The sequence below is a fragment of the Dipodomys merriami genome, unplaced genomic scaffold (assembly GCF_024711535.1).
Source record: "Dipodomys merriami isolate MVZ:Mamm:240054 unplaced genomic scaffold, mDipMer1.0.p SCAF_41, whole genome shotgun sequence".
In the NCBI taxonomy this organism is placed as follows: Eukaryota; Metazoa; Chordata; class Mammalia; order Rodentia; family Heteromyidae; genus Dipodomys; species Dipodomys merriami.
This window is the reverse complement of record NW_027205715.1, coordinates 2966489-2985917: the sequence shown is the minus strand read 5'-3', so window position 1 is coordinate 2985917 and position 19429 is coordinate 2966489. Positions and strand designations below refer to the sequence as shown.

General features: G+C 40.1%; 1 protein-coding gene across 3 annotated transcripts in view; it reads right to left on the bottom strand.

The window, feature by feature from the left end:
• Nup93 (nucleoporin 93) overlaps window positions 1-19429 on the bottom strand; it is a 111185-nt gene that overhangs the window by 26048 nt on the left and 65708 nt on the right. For all 3 annotated transcript variants that reach the window (XM_069992337.1, XM_069992338.1, XM_069992339.1), the window contains 2 exons: window positions 18335-18397; window positions 12419-12547 (listed from right to left, as the gene is read on the bottom strand). In XM_069992337.1, the coding sequence (XP_069848438.1) occupies window positions 12419-12547; window positions 18335-18397 (192 nt within the window). The remainder of the gene's footprint in view (window positions 1-12418; window positions 12548-18334; window positions 18398-19429) is intronic.

Genomic DNA, 19429 nt, shown 5'->3' with positions numbered 1-19429 from the left:
GGCTCAAGTGGTAGAATACTAGCTTTGAGTAAAAAAAATAAGCTGGTACACACATACACACGCACGCACGCACGCACGCGCACGCACACACGCATGCAGTTTACTGATTCCAATAGCTGCTGCTAGCTGGTTGACCCAATCAATGTCTATTCTCATTCCTTGTTTCTTACTTCTATTCCTTGTCACCTTTCAGGCCAGCACATGAAGTTAAATAGACCTGAGCAGAGGTAGGGAAGTTTTTATCTAAGTTTCTCATAACATCATTCTTAGGCAATACAAAATTATCAGTACAGGGACATGGATACAGGGCAGTCAACAAGAGCCTGTTAGACTATGTCTGCCTGTTATGTACAAATGGTCCAAGCATTCCTTACTTCTGGTGTGCTAGTATGTTTTCAACAACTAGCTCCGGGGGAAGAGGACCATGGGTAGCATGTGCTGGTGTCTCTGATAAAAGTATTCTCACTGCAGCAAATCTCAAGATACCTGAAGTGATACCAGTTAGACTACAGATTCTATAAACCTTCATAGTAGGCCCAGGAGGTGGCTCGTATATGCCACTGGTGTAACTTTTCCCACCTCCATTACAGTCAGGAATGGAGACAAAGTTTGCTAGCTTCTTTGGAGACAGATTCTGCTTCTCAGAACTTTTTTTTTTTTTGGTCGGTCATGGGGCTTAAACTCTGGGCCTGAGCGCTGTCCCTCAGCTCTTCAGCTCAAGGCTAGTGCTCTACCAGTTGAGCTACAGCACCACTTCTGGTTTTCTGAGTGGTTTATTGGAGATAAGAGTTTCACGGACTTTCATGCCTGGGCTGGCTTTGAACTGTGATCCTCAGATCTCAGCCTCCTGAGTAGCTAGGATTACAGGTGTAAGCCATCAGCACCTGGCTCAGAACTGTTTTTTTTATATAAAGGGTGGGAGGGAGGAGGGAAAAAGAGCCTAGCATGAGCTTTCAGCCTTCTTCCTCTCTCTTTACCCTTGAATACAGCAGCCATCTTGTGAGTCTTGTGTAAGTGAAGGCATCCAGAGACAAAAAAAAAATAATGACACTTATTGAGCATTTGCAATGTATCCAGCACTGTCTGAATTCCCATGTATTAACTCCACAACTCTATGAAGTAGATATTTTATATACATTTTACATATGAACATCCGTAGAAAGACGAAGCCATATACCAAGTTCACTACAGCAGGTCTGACTCCTGTGATCTTTGTCACATTCTAACCTGCTTACCTACTTCCTACTTGCGAAGACATCACCACAGAGGAGAGTGGTGGTTAGAAATCCCAGCTCAACAACCCCTACCCCCTCCTGAGTAGCTAGGATTACAGGCATGGGCCACTGGCTCCACTTCTTGCTAGCTGTTATAAGCACATTGGTGCTTTTAAGCACAGCGTCTTAGCTATGAAATGGGAATAAAAATGACATTGACTCTACAGGTTTGGGATAAAGATTAAATGGAGAGAAAAACAGTACATTGTTCTCTGCATCAATGGGGCAGTGTTCCAGGATCCCTGCACATACTAACTTCTGCAGATGCTCAAGTGCTTTAAATAAAATTTGCACAAAACTTAGGCACATACTTTAAATCATCTCTAGGTGACATAATACCTAATACAATGTAAATGTCATGTAAATAGTTGTATTGTCTAAAGAATGATGGCAAGAAAAAAGTCCACACATGTTTGCTGCAGATATAATTTTTCTCTCCTTATTTTTGGTAAGTGATTGGTTAATTTCATAGATGTGGAACCTAGTGAGATAGAAGTCAACTGCACTTCCTCACAGCCCAACACGTGGCCAGTACCTGTTTGCTGCTGTTACTTTACAAAGAAATAAAACTATTATGATGTTGAACAACAATGGACACACACACAATTATACATACAAACATATATATATATATACATACACACATATATACATATATATCAATGCTGAAGAAACAAGCTGTTTTAATTTGTGCTGTCTAGAAAGTCTCATCTAATTTTTTTATAATAACACAGGCCAGCACATTTTTACTGTGATCTATCCTCTAAAGGTTTTAATAACACTGTTGAGGATTGTTCTATAAGACAGCCACCTTACTAATTAGAGTTACCAAAAGCTAAAGATTCCATCCATTTGAAGAAGGAAGTATCATACCTGTCAAGCCAGCAACCTAAGCAGGGGCACAAGAGGAGGGAAAAGGACAGCAGTAAGGTACTTCTTCAAGGACACCATTGTTCAGCTATCCTGAATAGTCTGGACGAATGTTTTCCAGTACTAAAAAAATCTAATTTTTAAAATTAATCACTTAAAACGTATTTGGCTTGCCGGCGTCAAATTTCCATTTAAATTAATTTTGCCTAATGCTCTTGTTTTGAAAAGTAGTTCTCCTTTACTTGCCCTCCAAGCTGCTATTTCACTACGCATGAGCCAGTTACCCATCAACAGGCTGTGCACACAAACATTCCTCAGCAAAGGAGCTGGAATGCCACAGCCAGGGCATTTGAGGAAAAGTGGGCGCCAGTATGCTGTGTGGAGTAACATTCCAAACACCTCTTGGTTTCCCTGCACGGGGGAGGGGAGGAGGAGTTGGCCAAACCACAGTAGGGACAACTAGGATAGGATGACAGGAGTGGCCAACAGGAGCTGGAAATAAGATACCAGAGCCAGAGAGAAAATGAGGGGCTTACCAGGAATCTGGAGGGTGAGGAGAAACAGCAGCCTCCCAGAGAATGGACTGAGAATAGGCTTCTCAAATAGAGGAAAGCCTTTCCAAATCAGCCACTCTGGGAAGTAGGAGTATGGCAGGAGGAACATCAAACTTTTACTTAGCACCTACTGTTGAACAAGGCCTAAGTAGAGGTGCATAAAAACCTTTTCCCAGATGTGGTGCTATGGCTCAAAATGGCAGAGTGCTAACTAACCTTGAGCAAAAGAGCTCAGGGACAGTGCCTAGGCCTCGAGTTCAAACCCAATGACCGACACCTTCCTTCTCCTCCCCCCCAAAAGTTGTCCCTTTCTAGTTAATGGAGAAGGGATTTAACGGGAACTCTCAACAAAACCAGTCTAGAGTGAAGAGAAAAGGTGATGACAATATAGAAAGAAGAGAGTTTAATTTCCAAGTGGAATGGTTTGGCTTTATGTAAGCAAGATGGAACAAAAGGTATTGATTTGCAATTATGTGGCTATAAAAGCACAGTAAAAACACCAAAAGAATAATAAAAACCCATTCACGGGAAATAAGAAGGCCAAGTTCCTCTAAATGCAACCTAACTAATTACTATCTGACTTATTCTTCATGGATAAAATGCATAGAATACTTGGGCCATTCCTATGGTAGAATATTAACATAGCCACTATCAAAATAACATAGACTTTTTATTATGTAGTAACATAGGAAAAGTGCCAAAGTGGGTAGAACATAAAACAAAAACAATGTCAAACTTTTGAAGCTAGTTCATACAATGATGCCATCTATGGCTGATAATATATTGACATGGTGTAAACATGTAAATATGTGTAAGTACCCCAGGAAACTGTAAAGATGTATACTACTGACAGAGGTCATATCTGAGTGAGTAGCAGTTTTCTTAAGTGGGTCTACATACCTGCAGTATCAGAATGGTACACAGAATATAAAGTGCTCATGTATAATACATTGTGAAAATAAAATGGAAGGACCTTTAAAGCTGGGATTTTTTTTCTTTTTTTCTTTCTTTTTTTGTCGGTTGTGGGCCTGAACTCGGCTTGGGTGCTGTCCCTCAGCTTTTCAGCTCAAGGCTAGCCCTCTACCCCTTAAGCCATAGCACTACTTCTGGCTTTTTCTGCTTATGTGGTGCTGAGGAATTGGACCCAGGGCCTCAAGCATGCAAGGCAAGCACTCTACCACTGAGCCACCTTCCCAGCCCCTCTTGTTTTTAAAAGTGTTAGCAGCTGGTGCTGGTGGCTGACACCAGTAATCTGGGCTACTCAGGAGGCTGATATCTGACGATCAATCACAGTTTGAAGTCAGCCTGAGCAGGAAACTGTGAAACTCTTACCTACAATAAGCTCCAAAAAGCTGGAAGCACAGCTGTGACTCAAGTGGTAGAGCACTAGCCTTGAGCAAAGAAAAGTCAAGGGACAGGCACCCAGGCCCTGAGCTCAAGCCCTAGGACAAGAACCACCTCCATGGTTCCACCAGCCCCCCTCCCTGCCCCAACCCCGGGGCAAAAAAGAAAAAAAAAAGATAGAAAGAAAAAAGCAGAGTGCTTTCTTTCTACATCTGAAATCCAATTTAAACCCCATCGTGTGAACCAGGCTAATTCCCTAGGAACTGCCAGGGAGCCATAGTACATAACTTAGAATCATCTAGCCTGGAGTTTTCAGATTCAAACTGTCACTCTATATTTTACTGAATTTCATCAAATCTAATGCATCATCTATTATAAGATACAATGTCATTTTATGTGCCACTAGGGAAAAAAATGCTGCCAAACTATGACATACCATTGAATTTAATAAGTATCTTGAGATGTTAGGTATCAGAAATGCCTAGCAAGCATAGTCATGATTCAAACCCTAATCACACACACACACACACACACACACACACACACACACACACACACACACACACACACACACACACACACACACACACACACACACACACACACACACACACACACACACACACACACACAGTAGAAAACTTGTCTGATGAAATATGGTATTGAGTCTCTTATCAAAATAAAAAATTTCTCAACTACACCGAACAGTTCACATACATCACAGCATAGAATGTCACCATTGTTATTCATAATTGTTAGGCAGTTCAACTTTTTCAGGAAGTATGTTGTTTGCTAAGTCATTTTCTAGACAATACATTACGGTATTGCCCATTAACTAACCAACACATTCACTAGACTATAATGAGGCTAAATTTACCTTTAAATACTGTTTTAAAATTTGGATAAGCACAAAGAAAATACTAACAAAAACAGATTCCATTTCACTCCCACCAGAATGGCTATCATCAAGAAAATAAGCAGCAAATGCTGGCAAGTTATGAATCAGTCTAGGTGTCTAACATCCTAGGCGCTTTATCAATTCATCTGGAATTGATAAAGAAATTATGTGTGTATATAGACAAAATATTATTCCACTATAAAGAATGAAATCAAGCTATGTGCAGAAAATGGATGAAAAGAAAATAGATGGAACTATTCATTATTAATAAGCCAGATTCAGAAAAAATAAATATTGCATATTTTCTCCCATATGCAGAATCTAGATCTAAAAAATATAAAAGATGGACTATAGTCAGGAGCGGGCCAATGGGAGGGAGGAAAGAGAAGACAGAGGATATAATATGATGGAAGTATACGTCATACACATATACAAAGGACATAATGAAAAAATTAAAAGGACATAATGAAACTAAGAATTTATAAGAAAGTTTAAAAAGTGGGAAGGGGTAACAAGAGTAATGAAGTGAGGGGCTGGGAAGGTGGCTCAGTGGTAGAGCGCTTGCCTTGCATGCCTGAGGCCCTGGGTTCGATTCCTCAGCACCACATAAGCAAAAAGAAAAAAGCTGGAAGTGGCGCTGTGGCTCAAGTGGTAGAGCGCTAGCCTTGAGCTGAAGAGCTGAGGGACAGCGCCCAGGCCCAGAGTTCAGGCCCCACGACTGGACCAAAAAAAAAATAAAAAAAGAGTAATGAAGTGAGCTGAATATGATCTATTTTTTAAAAATTTTTTTCTTTTATTTTTTTTTCTTTTACTTTTACTTTAAAGATATTAGCTAAGATACATCAAGAATTTATTTGCACACTGCTCACACCTTCCATACTGTCATACAAGTCAAAGATACTGGAGTTCTTCCTCACACTGTCCAGATGCAAGAACTGGGATATCAGGGCTCATACCCATAAGTCTCTTTCTTGCTTCAAAGTACGTCATTTTTGTTCAGATCACAACTTATCTTTCAATTCCTAAGGTTGTATCTCTTTATTCAATGATGACCTGAGGAAATTAACTATCCAATGCTACTGAAGCATCATTTCCTTTATTAAAACTTGCCAGAAACAAATGCTACCAATGTTTCTTTGCTCTTCTTTTACTGGAAAGCTTGAGGGAGAAATGTTGCAGAAACCACCATATTCCAGTTCAAATTTACTTAGAAAAAGTTCTTTTAAGCCTTGAGTTTATATTGAATTATCCAAATCTAGATATTTTCCTTAAAGGTAAAGACATTTCAAAATGATATGAAGTCACCTTCCTAATGACTCTGTGAATTCCAACAACCTTATTCCTGACAATAAGATATCCAAGAAATAATATGGCAGATATTGTCATTTATTTTTTTGTTTATACCTAAAGAGTCTGCATGCCAGTGGCTCAAGCCTGTAATCCTAGTTACTCAGGAGGCTGAGATATGAGACGCGCGGTTCAAAGCCAGCCTGGACAGAAAAGTCTGCGAAACTCTTATCTCCAATTAGCCACCAGAAAACTGGAAGTGGCACTATGGCTCAAGTGGTAAGAGCGCTAACCTTGAGCTGAAGAGCTCAGGCTAAGAGTTTAAGCCCCGTGACTGACCAAAAAAAAAAAAAAAAGCCTAGCAATGTCAAGAGAATCACTTTAAAAATCCATTATTAAGATGATTAAAATAACACTACATAACATGTAGCATATTAAATACTAACAACTGTACAAATATTGCCCAGATGTGTAGGGCATGTGCTCCATGCCAAGCACTGTGCTAAGCTTTTCATTATGTTCAGCATTTTCTTTTTCTTTGTTGGTAGTGGGGCTCGAACTCTGAGCCTGGGCGCTGTCCTTCAGCTCTTCAGCTCAAGGCTAATACTCTACCTCTTGAGCCATAGTGCCACTTCTGGTTTTCTGAGTGGTTTATTGGAGACAGGAGTCTCACAGACTTTCCTGCACGGGCTGGCTTTGAACCATGATCCTCAGATCTCAGCCTCGTGAGTAGCTAGGATTTCAGGCGTGAACCACTGGTGCCAGGCTATGTTGAGCATTTTCTATACCAGATCTTCAAGAAAGTCTCCATAAAGAGGAAACCCAGGCTCAGGAACTCAAGACCTGTTCAATTTTGGAGCCTCCTGCCCTTCATACTGTGTGGTTGGTGTACTAATACAGAGATAATTACAGAACTAAGTAGAGTTAATAGTACCCTGCCATCATTTTGAAGAAAATTACATGTGAAAACACAGGATTCCATGCAGTCACCTGAACAGTTAAATTCAGAAACAGAAGATATACCACGTATGGCAAGAATACAGAACAAACAGTGATGATACACTGATAAACTCATTTTGGAAAATCCTGTGGCAATATCTGTTAAAGCTCAACACATTTTTATTCCTTTCTTGCAGTGCTATGGAGTAAACCCAGGACCCAATTCAATTGCTAGGTAGAGGCATTCTACCACTGAGCTACAATTCCAGCTCCAAAGCTGAACACATACATACTCTGACAGTTTCCCTATGAGGTGTATCCAAAAAAGCCCAAAACATGCAAGAAGGTTCATGGCAACACTATTTATAAAGGATGGCTAGAAAATACCTAATATTCAGTGATGCTACAATGGATAAATAAATCACTGTTATACCACGGAACCACTAAAATAAATGGCTAAGAACTACGTTTAACAATATACAGAACATCACACAAAAGAAGCACATATTATATAACTTGATTTATATAAAATTCAAAAACAGGCAAAATAAATCAGAGATGTCAGAAATCACAATAATGGTTCCTTTGTTGCCAGTGGGGGTTATCAAACAGAAAGTAGCACAACAGTGCTTGCTGGAATAGAGCTGATTATGTTTCTTCATCTTGGGTTCCATTTGTGATAATTTATTGAGTAACAGACGTATGATTTGTGCACTTCTCTGTATAGATGTTATACTTAAGTAGAAGAAAAGTCCGGCCAGGTGCTGGTGGCTCACATCTGTAATCCTAGCTACTCAGGAGGTTGAGATGTGAGGATCGAGGTTCAAAGCCAGCCTGGACAGCAAAAGTCCATGAGACTCTAATCTCCAATAAACCACTCTGAAAACCAGAAGTAGTGCTGTAGCTCAAGTGGTAAAGCACTAGTCTTGAGCTGAAGAGCTGAGGGATAGCACCCAGGCCCAGAGTTCAAGTTCCATGACAGAAAAGAAAGAAGAAAGAAGAAAGAAAGAAAGAAAGAAAGAAAGAAAGAAAGAAAGAAAGAAAGAAAGAAAGAAAGAAAGAAAGAAAGAAAGAAAGAAAGAAAGAAAGAAAGAAAGAAAGAAAGAAAGAGAGAAAGAAAGAAGAAAGAGAGAGAGAGAGAGAGAGAGAGAGAGAGGAGGGAAGGATGGAGGGTGGGTGGGAGGGAGGGAGGGAGGGGGGAGGGGGAAGGGGAAGGGAAGGGAAAAGGGAAGGGAAAGGGGAAGGGGAAAGGGAGAGGGGGAAGGGAAGGGAAGGGGAAAGGGAGAGGGAGAGGAAAGGGAGAGGGGGAAGGGAAGGGAAGGGAAGAGAAGGGAAGGGAAGGGAAGGGAAGGGAAGGGAAGGGAAGGGAAGGGAAGGGAAGGGAAGGGAAGGGAAGGGAAGGGAAGGGAAGGGAAGGGAAGGGAAGGGAAGGGAAGGGAAGGGAAGGGAAGGGAAGGGAAGGGAAGGGAAGGGAAGGGAAGGGAAGGGAAGGGAAGGGAAGGGGAAAGGGAGAGGGAGGGGAAAGGGAGAGGGAGGGGAGAAGGGGAAGGGGAAGGGGAAGGGAGAACAAAGAAAAAAAGTCCAAAGCAACAAAAGCAACAAAACCTACAGGTTTCCAGCAAGAGACAGTTCTTTGGCTAACCTTAGAGATCTGTTTGTGTCACTTGCCCTCTGCTATAGCAATCACTCTACTAGGTATCACAAGAGAAAACAGTTCAGCATAGATAGCTCCTTTCCAAGAGGACTGGAGGTCAAAGAAGGACATCTACTAAATAAATCAGGCTATTTTTGAAAGAAGAGCAATCAAGAAAGAACATCTCATTTGCAATTTATAATTGCTTCCAAATCCCTATATAAAACATAACCTATTAACACCATTTTAAAAACTTAAGTTTATAAAACCATGATCTGTTCTAGTTATTTGCCCAGATTCACAAAGAACTGAGCAACATTAGGCCAGTCATGCCTTTGAGTTTAATAAAATATGGATCAGAGCCCTTAAGGAGCAATTTCCCAAGACACAAGACTTTGACACCTATTTGAGAATTAATTGAATAGAAAAACTTGTCTTTAAATTAGGAGCAGATGTGTAGATGCAAGATGTGGGATGTGACCTTACAAGCACTGTAAACTCCTAATCTACCCATCCTTGACCCAGATTTTCATAGAGCAATGGTTTAGCACCCAACAGCCCTGTGTCTCACCAATATTAATGTACATAACTCTGAGCTTCCATTTTCTATTTCCACATGCAAAAGAATGCTAAATACCTATGAAACAAGCTTGGGAGGAGAGGGGAAACAGTAAAAAGACATGAAAATATTACCTAAAAATGTTAATACTATCATAAATATAATATTAATTTCTATATCCATCTATAAGCATCTCAAACTACTTTTCTTTTTTTTTTCTTTTTTCTTTTTTTTGTCGGTAGTGGGACCTGAACTCTTGGCCTGAGTGCTGTGCGCCTTAGCTCTTTAGCTCAAGGCTAGCACTCTACCACTTGAGCCACAGTGCCACTTCTGGAATTTTCTGCTTATGTGGTGCGGAGGAATCAAACCCAGAGCCTCATGCATGCTAGACAAGTATTCTACCACTGAGCCACCTTCCCAGCCCCTCAAACTATTTTTTCTTATGTGTTTATGTACTGGGCCTAGAATGCTGTCCCTTACCTTTTTCACTCAAGACTAGCACCCTACAACTTGAGCCACAGCTCCACTTCCAGCTTTTTTGCTGGTTAACTGGAGATAAAAACCTTCAGACTTTCTTGCTCTGGCTGGCTTTGAACCTCACTCTTCAGATCTCAACCTCCTGAGGAGCTAGAAATACAAGTGTGAGCCTATGGTGCCTGGCTCTCAAACTACTTTTTAAGAAGACAACAGTAGCACTGTACACATAAATTGACATGTTGAATTGAAACACCTTCATATAATTACTTAAAGATCAGAAGCAAATAAATAAATAATTTTAAAAGACAATAGTAAGGAATGCCACATGGGTTCTTTATATATTATCACCTAATACCAGCCTCAATAATCTCATTTTTGTGGGAACAGAAGGGAAAAACTAGGAGAGAGAGCGAAGAAGGGGTGATTATCCAAAGAGAAATGTATTCTTACCAGACTTACGAAACATAACACCTATGTACAACATGTTTATAACAATAACTAAAAAAAATTTTTTTTTAAATCTAATTTCTGCCAGGGGCCAGTGGCTCACTGTAATCCTCACTACTCAGGAGGCTAAGATCTGAGGATTAAGGTTCAAAGCCAGCCCGGACAGGAAAAGTCCATGAGACTCTTTTTTTTTTTTGGTGGTGGGGCTTGAACTCTGGGCCTGGGCACTGTCCCTATGCTCTTCAGCTCCAGGCGAGCACTTTACCACTTGAGCCACAGCACCACTTCCATGAGACTCTTATCTCCAATACATCACCAGAAAACCAGAAGTGGTACTGTTGCTCAAGTGGTAGAGCACTAGCCTTGAACTGAAGTGCTGAGGGACAGCACCCAGGCCTAGAGTTCAAGCCCCAGACTGACCGACAACCAACAACAACAACAACAACAAAAAAATCTCATTTTGCTGGGTGCTGGTGGCTCTTGCCTATAATCAATCCTAGTTACTCATGAGGCTGAGATATGAGGATCACAGTTCAAAGCCAGCCCAGGAAGGAAAGGCTGTGAGACTTTTTTATTTTACTTTTTTGGATTGGCTGTGGGACCTGAACTCTGGGCCTGGACACTATCCCTCAGCTCTTCAGCTCAAGGCTAGTGTTCTACCACTTGAGCCACAACACTACTTCTGGCTTTTTCTGCTTATGTGGTACTGAGGAATCAAACCCAGGGCCTCATGCATGCAAGGCAAGCACTCTACCACTAAGCCACCTTCCTAGCTCCAGCTGTGAGACTCTTATCTCCAATTAATCACCTAAAAACCAGAAGTGAAACAGTGGCTCAAAGTGGTAGAGCACTAGTCTTGAGCAAAGAAGAGCTCAGGGACAGCATCCAGGCCCTGAGTTCAAGCCCCACAACCAACAAGCCTGTCCCCTCCCCCACCCCCAATCTCATTTTCCCACTGAAGACTCTGAAGATCTGTAGGATAAGTAACTTGGATAAGACCTCCAAACTAATCATTGTTGAAGCAGGATTTAAAGTCCAGGGCTGTTCTTCAGACACATAACAGGATGGTTTGTGCACGGCAGGCACAAGAGCTAAAAGCTGCTTTTTAATCACTAAAGTCTGAAGCATTACAAAGTGATAGATAACTAAAAGCACCAGTTAGAAGCGTGTTCAGTAATTCAGTAAGAGGTAATGGTGGTTTGGACCAGGATGTTAACAGTGTAAATGGTGAGATGCAGCTAGATTCTAGGTATAGTATAGAAGTAGGATGCTATATGAGAAAGACTGAGTATAAGGTGGGCAAGGAGAGGACTAAAAAAATGAAATCAGGTTTTGATCTGAGCAAGTAGAAAAACTGGAATTGCCATTTATAAAGATGAGGATCTGTGTGAGAAGAGGATGGTGTAATGTTATCAATACTCAATTCTGGACATATTTTAACCTGAGTTGCTTACAGAAATCCAATAAAGTATGGGGTTCAGGGCTGTACATGTAAATCTGAGTTTTCAGCATATCCTGTTTAAATTCATTTAGCCCATATAAAATCAACAGAACAGTAATTAGGAGAGAAAAAAATGGCATAGCCTAAGTTTTAGGATACTTAAGCATTTGTAAGCCAGAGTCCAAGAAAAGCAAGGATACTGCACAGGATATTGAACAGAAGCAGTAAACATGTTGGAGGAAGAGCAGGACATGAGTGGCTCATGCCTATAATGCCAGCTACTCAGAAGGCAAGATCTAAGGATCGTGATTCAAAGCCATCCTGGGCAGGAAAATCCATGCAACTCTTAACTCCAAATAACAGCAAAAAGCCAAAAGTAGAAATGGGCTAAAATGGTAGAGTGCTAGCCTTGAGCAAATAAACAAACAAACAAACAAAAAGGCTAAGATACAGTCAGTGCACAGGCCCTGAATTCAACCCTGGTATAGGTACCCAAAAATAAAACCAAAAAAAAAAAAAAACACACAAAAGAAACATGTTGGGGGAAATATGACATCCCAAAAGACAAGCAGAGAAAGGGCTTTATGGGAAGAAAATGATCAACTGTACCAGAATAACACTCATCAAGCAGACATAATTCTTTGGCTATATCATCTTTATATTAATAATGGTTTGATCTTCCTGATTCAACCTACCTCACTTTCTTGAGTAAAGTCAAGGGCATCTTCTCCTGATGCCAGCAGTGTGTGCAGAATTCGCTGTTTCACCTGCTCCCACTCCACCAGCATTGATTCTCGATGGTACTCCTCAGCCATGCCAAAGGTCTGCCAAAGGGGAGAAGAGAGCAATGACAAGAAATAAAGACCATGGTTTCCTTTAAAGCCCTATAAAGAAGCCAACACCCTTCCCACTTACCAGATCTTCCTAAGTAGAGCAAAACAATCTACTTTGAAAATTATCATTTACCCAGGAAGTGGGAACATGTTTTGGGGGGAGGGAGAACATGAATGGAAGGAAGAAGGGTGAACAAATGCAGTCATTATATTTAATGCATGTTATATAAAAATGAACTACATTAGCTTGAGGGTAGGGATGGTAGGAGGAAATGGGGGAGAATGATAAGCAGGGATGACAATAACCAAGAAGCATTGTACTCATAACCTGACTTATAGAATTGTAACACCTTTGTACAACTATTTCATAAAAAAAAATAATTGGCCTTTAATGTTGGGTGCCAGTGGCTCATGCCTATAACCCTAGCTAATCAGGTGGCTGAGATCTAAGGATTGTGGCTTAAAGCCAGCCCAGGAAGGAAAGTCTGTTGAGAGTCTTATCTCTAATTAACCACCAAAAAGCCAGAAGTAGAGCTGTGGCTCAAGTAGTAGAGCAGCAGTCTTGAGTAAAAAAGCTCAGGGATACCACCCAGGCAGGTGCTGAGTTCAAGCTCCAGGATTGGCACAAACATACAAAAATTATCCTTTATATGGTAATATAATAGAGGGAGTAGACTTGCTTAAATACATTGTATGTATTTATGGAATTATGACAATGAGATCTCCTAATATCATGCTAACCAAAAATAAAAATGCAAAAAAAAAATCCTTTAAAGGGGTTGGGGATTTAGCTCAGTGGAAGAGCACTTGCCTGGCAAGTGCAAGGCTCTGAATTTGAAAAAGAAAATCCCTTAAAGAACTTAATGACAACTCCTTATGACATAACCTATTTCACTGATTCTAAGACATTATAAAACATTTAAATTGTGGGGAAATATATGTAAGATTTATCATTTTTCAGCAGACAATTCAGCAATGTTAAGTACAATGTATGCCATCATTACCAGCATCCATCCCCAGAACCCTTAGACCAAACACTACCTCTTCCCTGTTTCTCTCTCTCCCTAGCCCTTGATATCTACCCTTTTACACTTCTCTCTGAAATGACTACTCTAGTCATCTCCTACAAGTAGAATCATGTAGCACAGGTCTCACTGTAACTGGCTTATTGAATTTAGCATAATGCCCTCAAGGTTCAGCCATGTTGCAGAATATATTGTTGAACTTGTAAATATTGCTACCAATAAATAGGAGTGTCCAAATATCACTACAAGTCCCTGTTTCCAATTCTTCTGAGTATATATTCAGATGTAGAACTGTTAGGATCATCTGGTCGTTTCTATTTGTAATTTTTGAAAAACTTGCATCCTATTTCCACAAAGGCTGCAGCAGTTTATATTTTTTTATCAATAGTATACAATGGCTTTAATTTCTGTATATCTTCATCAACACTTAACTATTTTCTGGGTTTTGAAAGGAGCTAGCCTCATAAGTGAGAGGTAATAGCTCATTACATTTTGATTTTCATTTCCCTAATGATTAGTGATGCTGTGTACCTCTCCATGTGTTTATTAAGCGCCATTTTAAGAATTCTGAAATTAGACATGTTAATACTGATTCATGCTACAGAAGTATTTTTTCCTTTGTAATACATAACATTATGATGGATTAGAAGATCAAACATCTTAGATTTAACAAGCATCTAAGATAAGATAAATACAAAAGATTCTGACAGTGACTTTATTTTGTAAAGACACAGTAATGCTTTCACAGCAGGAAGGAAACAAGTAAAAGAAAAACAGGCTTCTGGGATTAAGTTTCCTACCAGTCTGTTTAACAGGCCTAAAAAGTCTGGAAACCTCACTACCACCCATGGGCATCACTGCACGTAGTTGCCACAACAAAGGCACTCAGAATTAAAAGCAAAATAGACAAAGAGGGGCTGGGAATGTGGCTTGGTAGAGTGCTTTCCCTAGCATCTATGAAGCCCTGGTTCGATTCCTCAGTACCACATAAACAGAAAAGGCCAGAAAGTGGTGATGTGGCTCAAGTGATAGAGCTCTAACGGTGAGCAAAAGAAGCTCAGGGACAGTGCCCAGGCCCAGAGTTCAAGGGCTAGGGCTGGCAAAAAAAAAAAAAAAAGAAAGAAAGAAAGAAAAAAGAAAAGAAAAGAAAAGAAAAGAAAAAGAAAGACAAACAAAAAGAATAAGAGGGGTAGGGGAGGAGGAATAAGAAGACCCTTCTCAAAACAAATTAGAAAAAAACTGAGAAGTAAATTGAAACAATTTATAGAACTATTCTGAAGCATGACTATTCCCAGTTATTCTTTAACTAGCAGACCAGGTTTCCCACCAGCTTAAACTCACTTTTCAAAAAGCTATTTTATTTACAAATGAGATTGGCATCTAATTAGGCAGCACTGAGGGAGTATTAGTAATGCCTGTTTAATTTTTGGCAATGCTGATAACTGATACCCACAGCATCAATATATATGTGCTTTGGGGCACTGTTAGAAAAATCAAACAGCCTTACTACAAATTAGATGACTTAGGACCAATATTAAAATGTGAAAAAGGGACAGGTAGAGATTAGAAAGAAGTTGGTGATTTTCACCCTTTTTAAATATGATTTCTGAAGACACAGGAGATATAACCAATACCAACTTCACAAAGTCTTCTACTTGGTTTTATTTTTACTAAGGATCAAGCACAAGAGCTCATTCCTGTCAGCCTGGGTTTACCCCAAGAAAAGCTCTGCCTTTGAAATTTAAAACACAAAAGCCCTGTTTTTTTTTTTTTTTTTGTCAGATCTCAGCCTCTAGATTAGCTAGGATTACAGGCATAAACTACACAATGAAAGCTGTGTTTGGATCAGAGAAAATAAAAGGGATTAGAAGGATGGAGTGGAGTGGGGGAGGATAATAATTTCTTACAAGTTATCCAGATAGATTAAACAAGTGAGCCATGATCTCTTCTACAACTTTATCAATTTAGTGGTCAAACCCATTGCCTCCTCAGCCTTGAACCTCCTTCCAGCCTGGGGAAAAGAAGGGTCAGTGGCACAGGGACTAAGGCAGGTACAAGTAAGGTGAGAGTAGACAAGTATACAATACAGCCTTCTGAGCTTGCCACCAAAGACACAAAACTGTGGCACCAATCCAGGACAGAACAAAGTTCATGAGAGTTTTTCTTTTTAAAATTGTTATTATTAAGGAGTTGTATAAAGGGGTTACAATTCTAGGATATAAGAGTTTTTCTTAAAGTCCTGTGGCTAATAGAGAATAGCAGGGCAGTGAAGGTGACTGAAGAAAACAATACACCACCCACTGGTGGATGAGGACAGTGGGAAACTTTCAGCACAAGGTACAGTCGATGACAATAGTGGGAATTAACTATCCCCTGTTTATAAGGCTGCCCACTCATGTGCCAGGAACTCTTACTTCTAAGTACTAAGCAGCTTTGAAAAGTGGGCTCAAATCTGTAGATATTTGAGTACTACAGGCTACTCATTTAGAACTGCCCCACAACATGAGTAAACAATATTGTGACTCATAGTATGGTGAGGCGCTTCAAACAAAAATAACCAACATTAACATTCTCTTCACACATGCCATGCCCCAGGTTATCTTAATTATATTAGAGATCATGGAACATCCAATTTGTGGGTTAATCAGAGATGATCACCCATACACCTGCAGTTTATATTGCCTTTCAATCACTAGATTAGGCTCAAAGAGCCTCCATTATGCTAACAGTGAAGATGAGGTAGAATCAACAGAGCTGCTCAACTAGGAACTAGAAGAGGAGAGCAGTGAGGGTCTGAGGCAAAGAAGACAAAGACTAAACAGGATAAAAAGAGACCCAAGGAAATAGAAAAAGGATAAAATGAAAGAATATATAGAGACCTAGAAACCATGGAAAATGACAGAGCAGTAGAAAAGCAATTGTAAGTAAAATCTGAATTGTCCAAGTTACTGTGTGGAAAATATTTCCCCTTAAACACAGTTTAGAAAGGAAGACAGGGGGAAACTGGGCAACTGAATTAAGAACAGGTGGAGAACTCTCAAATCCCATTTTCATACAGGGAAGAGGGCAATATGCTTTGACTTTACACCCGATTATTACTGAGCTGTTACAGGCTTTTAGAAACACTGCATATGTTCTAATAATGTTGTTCTGTTTTTGCTTGGATTCACCAAATGGGAAAGGCTAGGATACATTTGTGGTTCTGTAGCTTGTTTTCTTGGCATTACAGCAGGACATTGGCAAGTTATTCAAACATGAAATTGCCACCAGAAGGCCAGGAAGCTGCTGATTTTCAAATCATTTTTGATTGAAAAAGATTACTGCTCAGCAGTATTCTCCTGGTGTCCAGACAAGTCAGAGTTTCCCCTGAGGCTGGCTCCGAACACTGGAATGTCTCCCTCACAAACACAAATGCACACATTTTCCGCTGTGGTATGTCACCTAAATGTTTTGGCTGGTTGCACATTTAGTCTCAGTATGGCACAATGTTCAGAGACTGCCAATTCCAGAAAGACATTCTGTAGGGTAAATGGTTTAATAAGGCTTGGAGGCATTTAACAATCCTAATTTAATTTAATCGGTCCTTTATGTCAGGAGAATCAATTTTGGTAAGCAACTCAAGAGTGTGAACACAAAAAATTTCCTTCTAAGTATTTTCACATCAAAAGCAAGTGAACTTCTCTATTTCCAGGACGAAGTACTCTTGCCAACAATATAATGAAATTTTAGCAAACTTCATTCTGATAATTAACCATATCAGTCATTTAGTGCAGTCAGGTGAACTATAGCTGGCAAGTCCCCTGGCAACTCTAGTGAGTACTTTTACCCTCTCAGAAAATTTTAATAAACAAAAATCACCAAGAAGCAAAACGTTCACTTTATGATTTTTTAAACTACACAAACACTACATAAATACATTTCACTTGCTATCAGGGCTAAATAAACAGCACAACAGAGCTCTTGTTTACTCCTATTACCTCTGCAAAGAGCCACCACTAGCTGACTGGTACACAGTTTTCTGGAATAGCTGCCATAGAGCCAGCTCCAACTGAATAGTTAACTTTTCTCGTCCCTCCCTTTCAGTGGCCTAAGGATTTTAGTTTCTAAGAGGAAGTTTCAGAAAGGTTTTGTCCCCTCTTTTCCTTCAGTGGTACTAGAGTTTGAATTAATGGCTTTGTGCTTGGTAGGCAAACATTCCATCATTTGGACTATGACTCCAGTGTGCTTTAGCTATTTTTAATATAGGGTCATGCATTTTTGCCCAGTCTGGCCTGGACCATGATCTTCTTATTTATGCCTCTGCAGAGCTGGAATGACAGGTATGAACCACCACACCCAGATTGTTGATTAAGATGAATATTGCTAATTGCTCCCCTACATTGCCTTGAACCTTGATCCTTCTTTTCACCACCTCCCAAGCAACTGGGAACATGCTGCTCTTAGAATGGTTTTTGATCTTTTGCTCCCTATAAGGAACAAATGAGAGTAACTTGTGCATTAGTGATGTATATAGTCTTATAGCATCTTACAGGAATGACTGTAATATATTGCTGGGCTGCACATACAATGGCTGTTTCAACTTACTTACCATCCTACTGAACATCCAACTCTTAATGCACTTGAGAAACTACTATAAAAGGTGGTACAGGTTGTGAGATATAGGAAACTGATCTTCTAAGACCTGCATCTCCCTGGTGTACATTGTTGCCCTATCTCTAACTTTATCCATCTACATTTTGAGTTGTTTTCTTACCCTCTTCCGAGACTCTTCAATGGCAGACAGCAGGGCATTGTCCTTCTCATTCTTCAGGAAGCCCTATGAAAGGAGAGAAAAAAAAAAAGATATAACTTAAGTTAAAATTAACATTTAACCAGATACTGCAGGATAAAAGATAACCATAAGAGCCAGGCACCTGGTGGCTCAAGCCTGTAATCCTAGATATATTCAGGAATCAAAGATCTGAGGATCAAGCCGGGCGCTGGTGGCTCACGCCTGTAATCCTAGCTACTCAGGAGGCTGAGATCTGAGGATCGCGGTTCAAAGCCAGCCCGGGCAGGAAAGACCATGAGACTCCTATCTCCAATAAACCACCAGAAAACCGGAAGTGGCGCTGTAGCTCAAGTGGTAGAGTGCTCGCCTTGAGCTGAAGAGCTGAGGGACAGCGCCCAGGCCCAGAGTTCAAGCCCCACGACCGTCAAAAAAAACAAAACAAAAAAAAAAAAAAAAAACAAAGATCTGAGGATCAAAGTTCAAAGCCAGAGTCAAGGCCCTAAGTTCAAGCATCAGGCCTGGTACCAAAAAAATGAAAAGAAAAAAAGAGAAAAGAAAGAAAGAAAGAGACGGGGGGGGGGGGGGGCGGAAGAAAAGAAAAGAAAAGAGAACCATAAAGGTATCTGTTGTGTACCTCAACCTTCACAAAATGTTCTCAAAGAAAATGTTAAAATGGGTGATTGTCAAAATTACACCAGGAGTCCATTTTATCCCAGTCACATCAGCAGCCATTAAGAAAACAACATTTGCTAGCAAGAATTCAGGGAAAGGGGAACGCTTATACACTATTAGTGTGAATATAAATTAGTACAGTCACTAATTCATATAGTGCATATATTGGGAGGAATGTAAGATATCTGCACACCCATGTTTGTAACAGCACTGTTCATTGTAGAATCAGCTTAGGTGTCCATCAACACATGAATGGAGATCAAAGTCTTAGTTATAATAGAAGAGAATTCAAGTTATGCTATCTGTAGTAAAATAAAGTATGTATATATTAAGCATACCCTATTGATATACATGTCTAAAATGACCTGACTTGTTTCACAATCATGTTTTTTCTGTTCTTTTCTG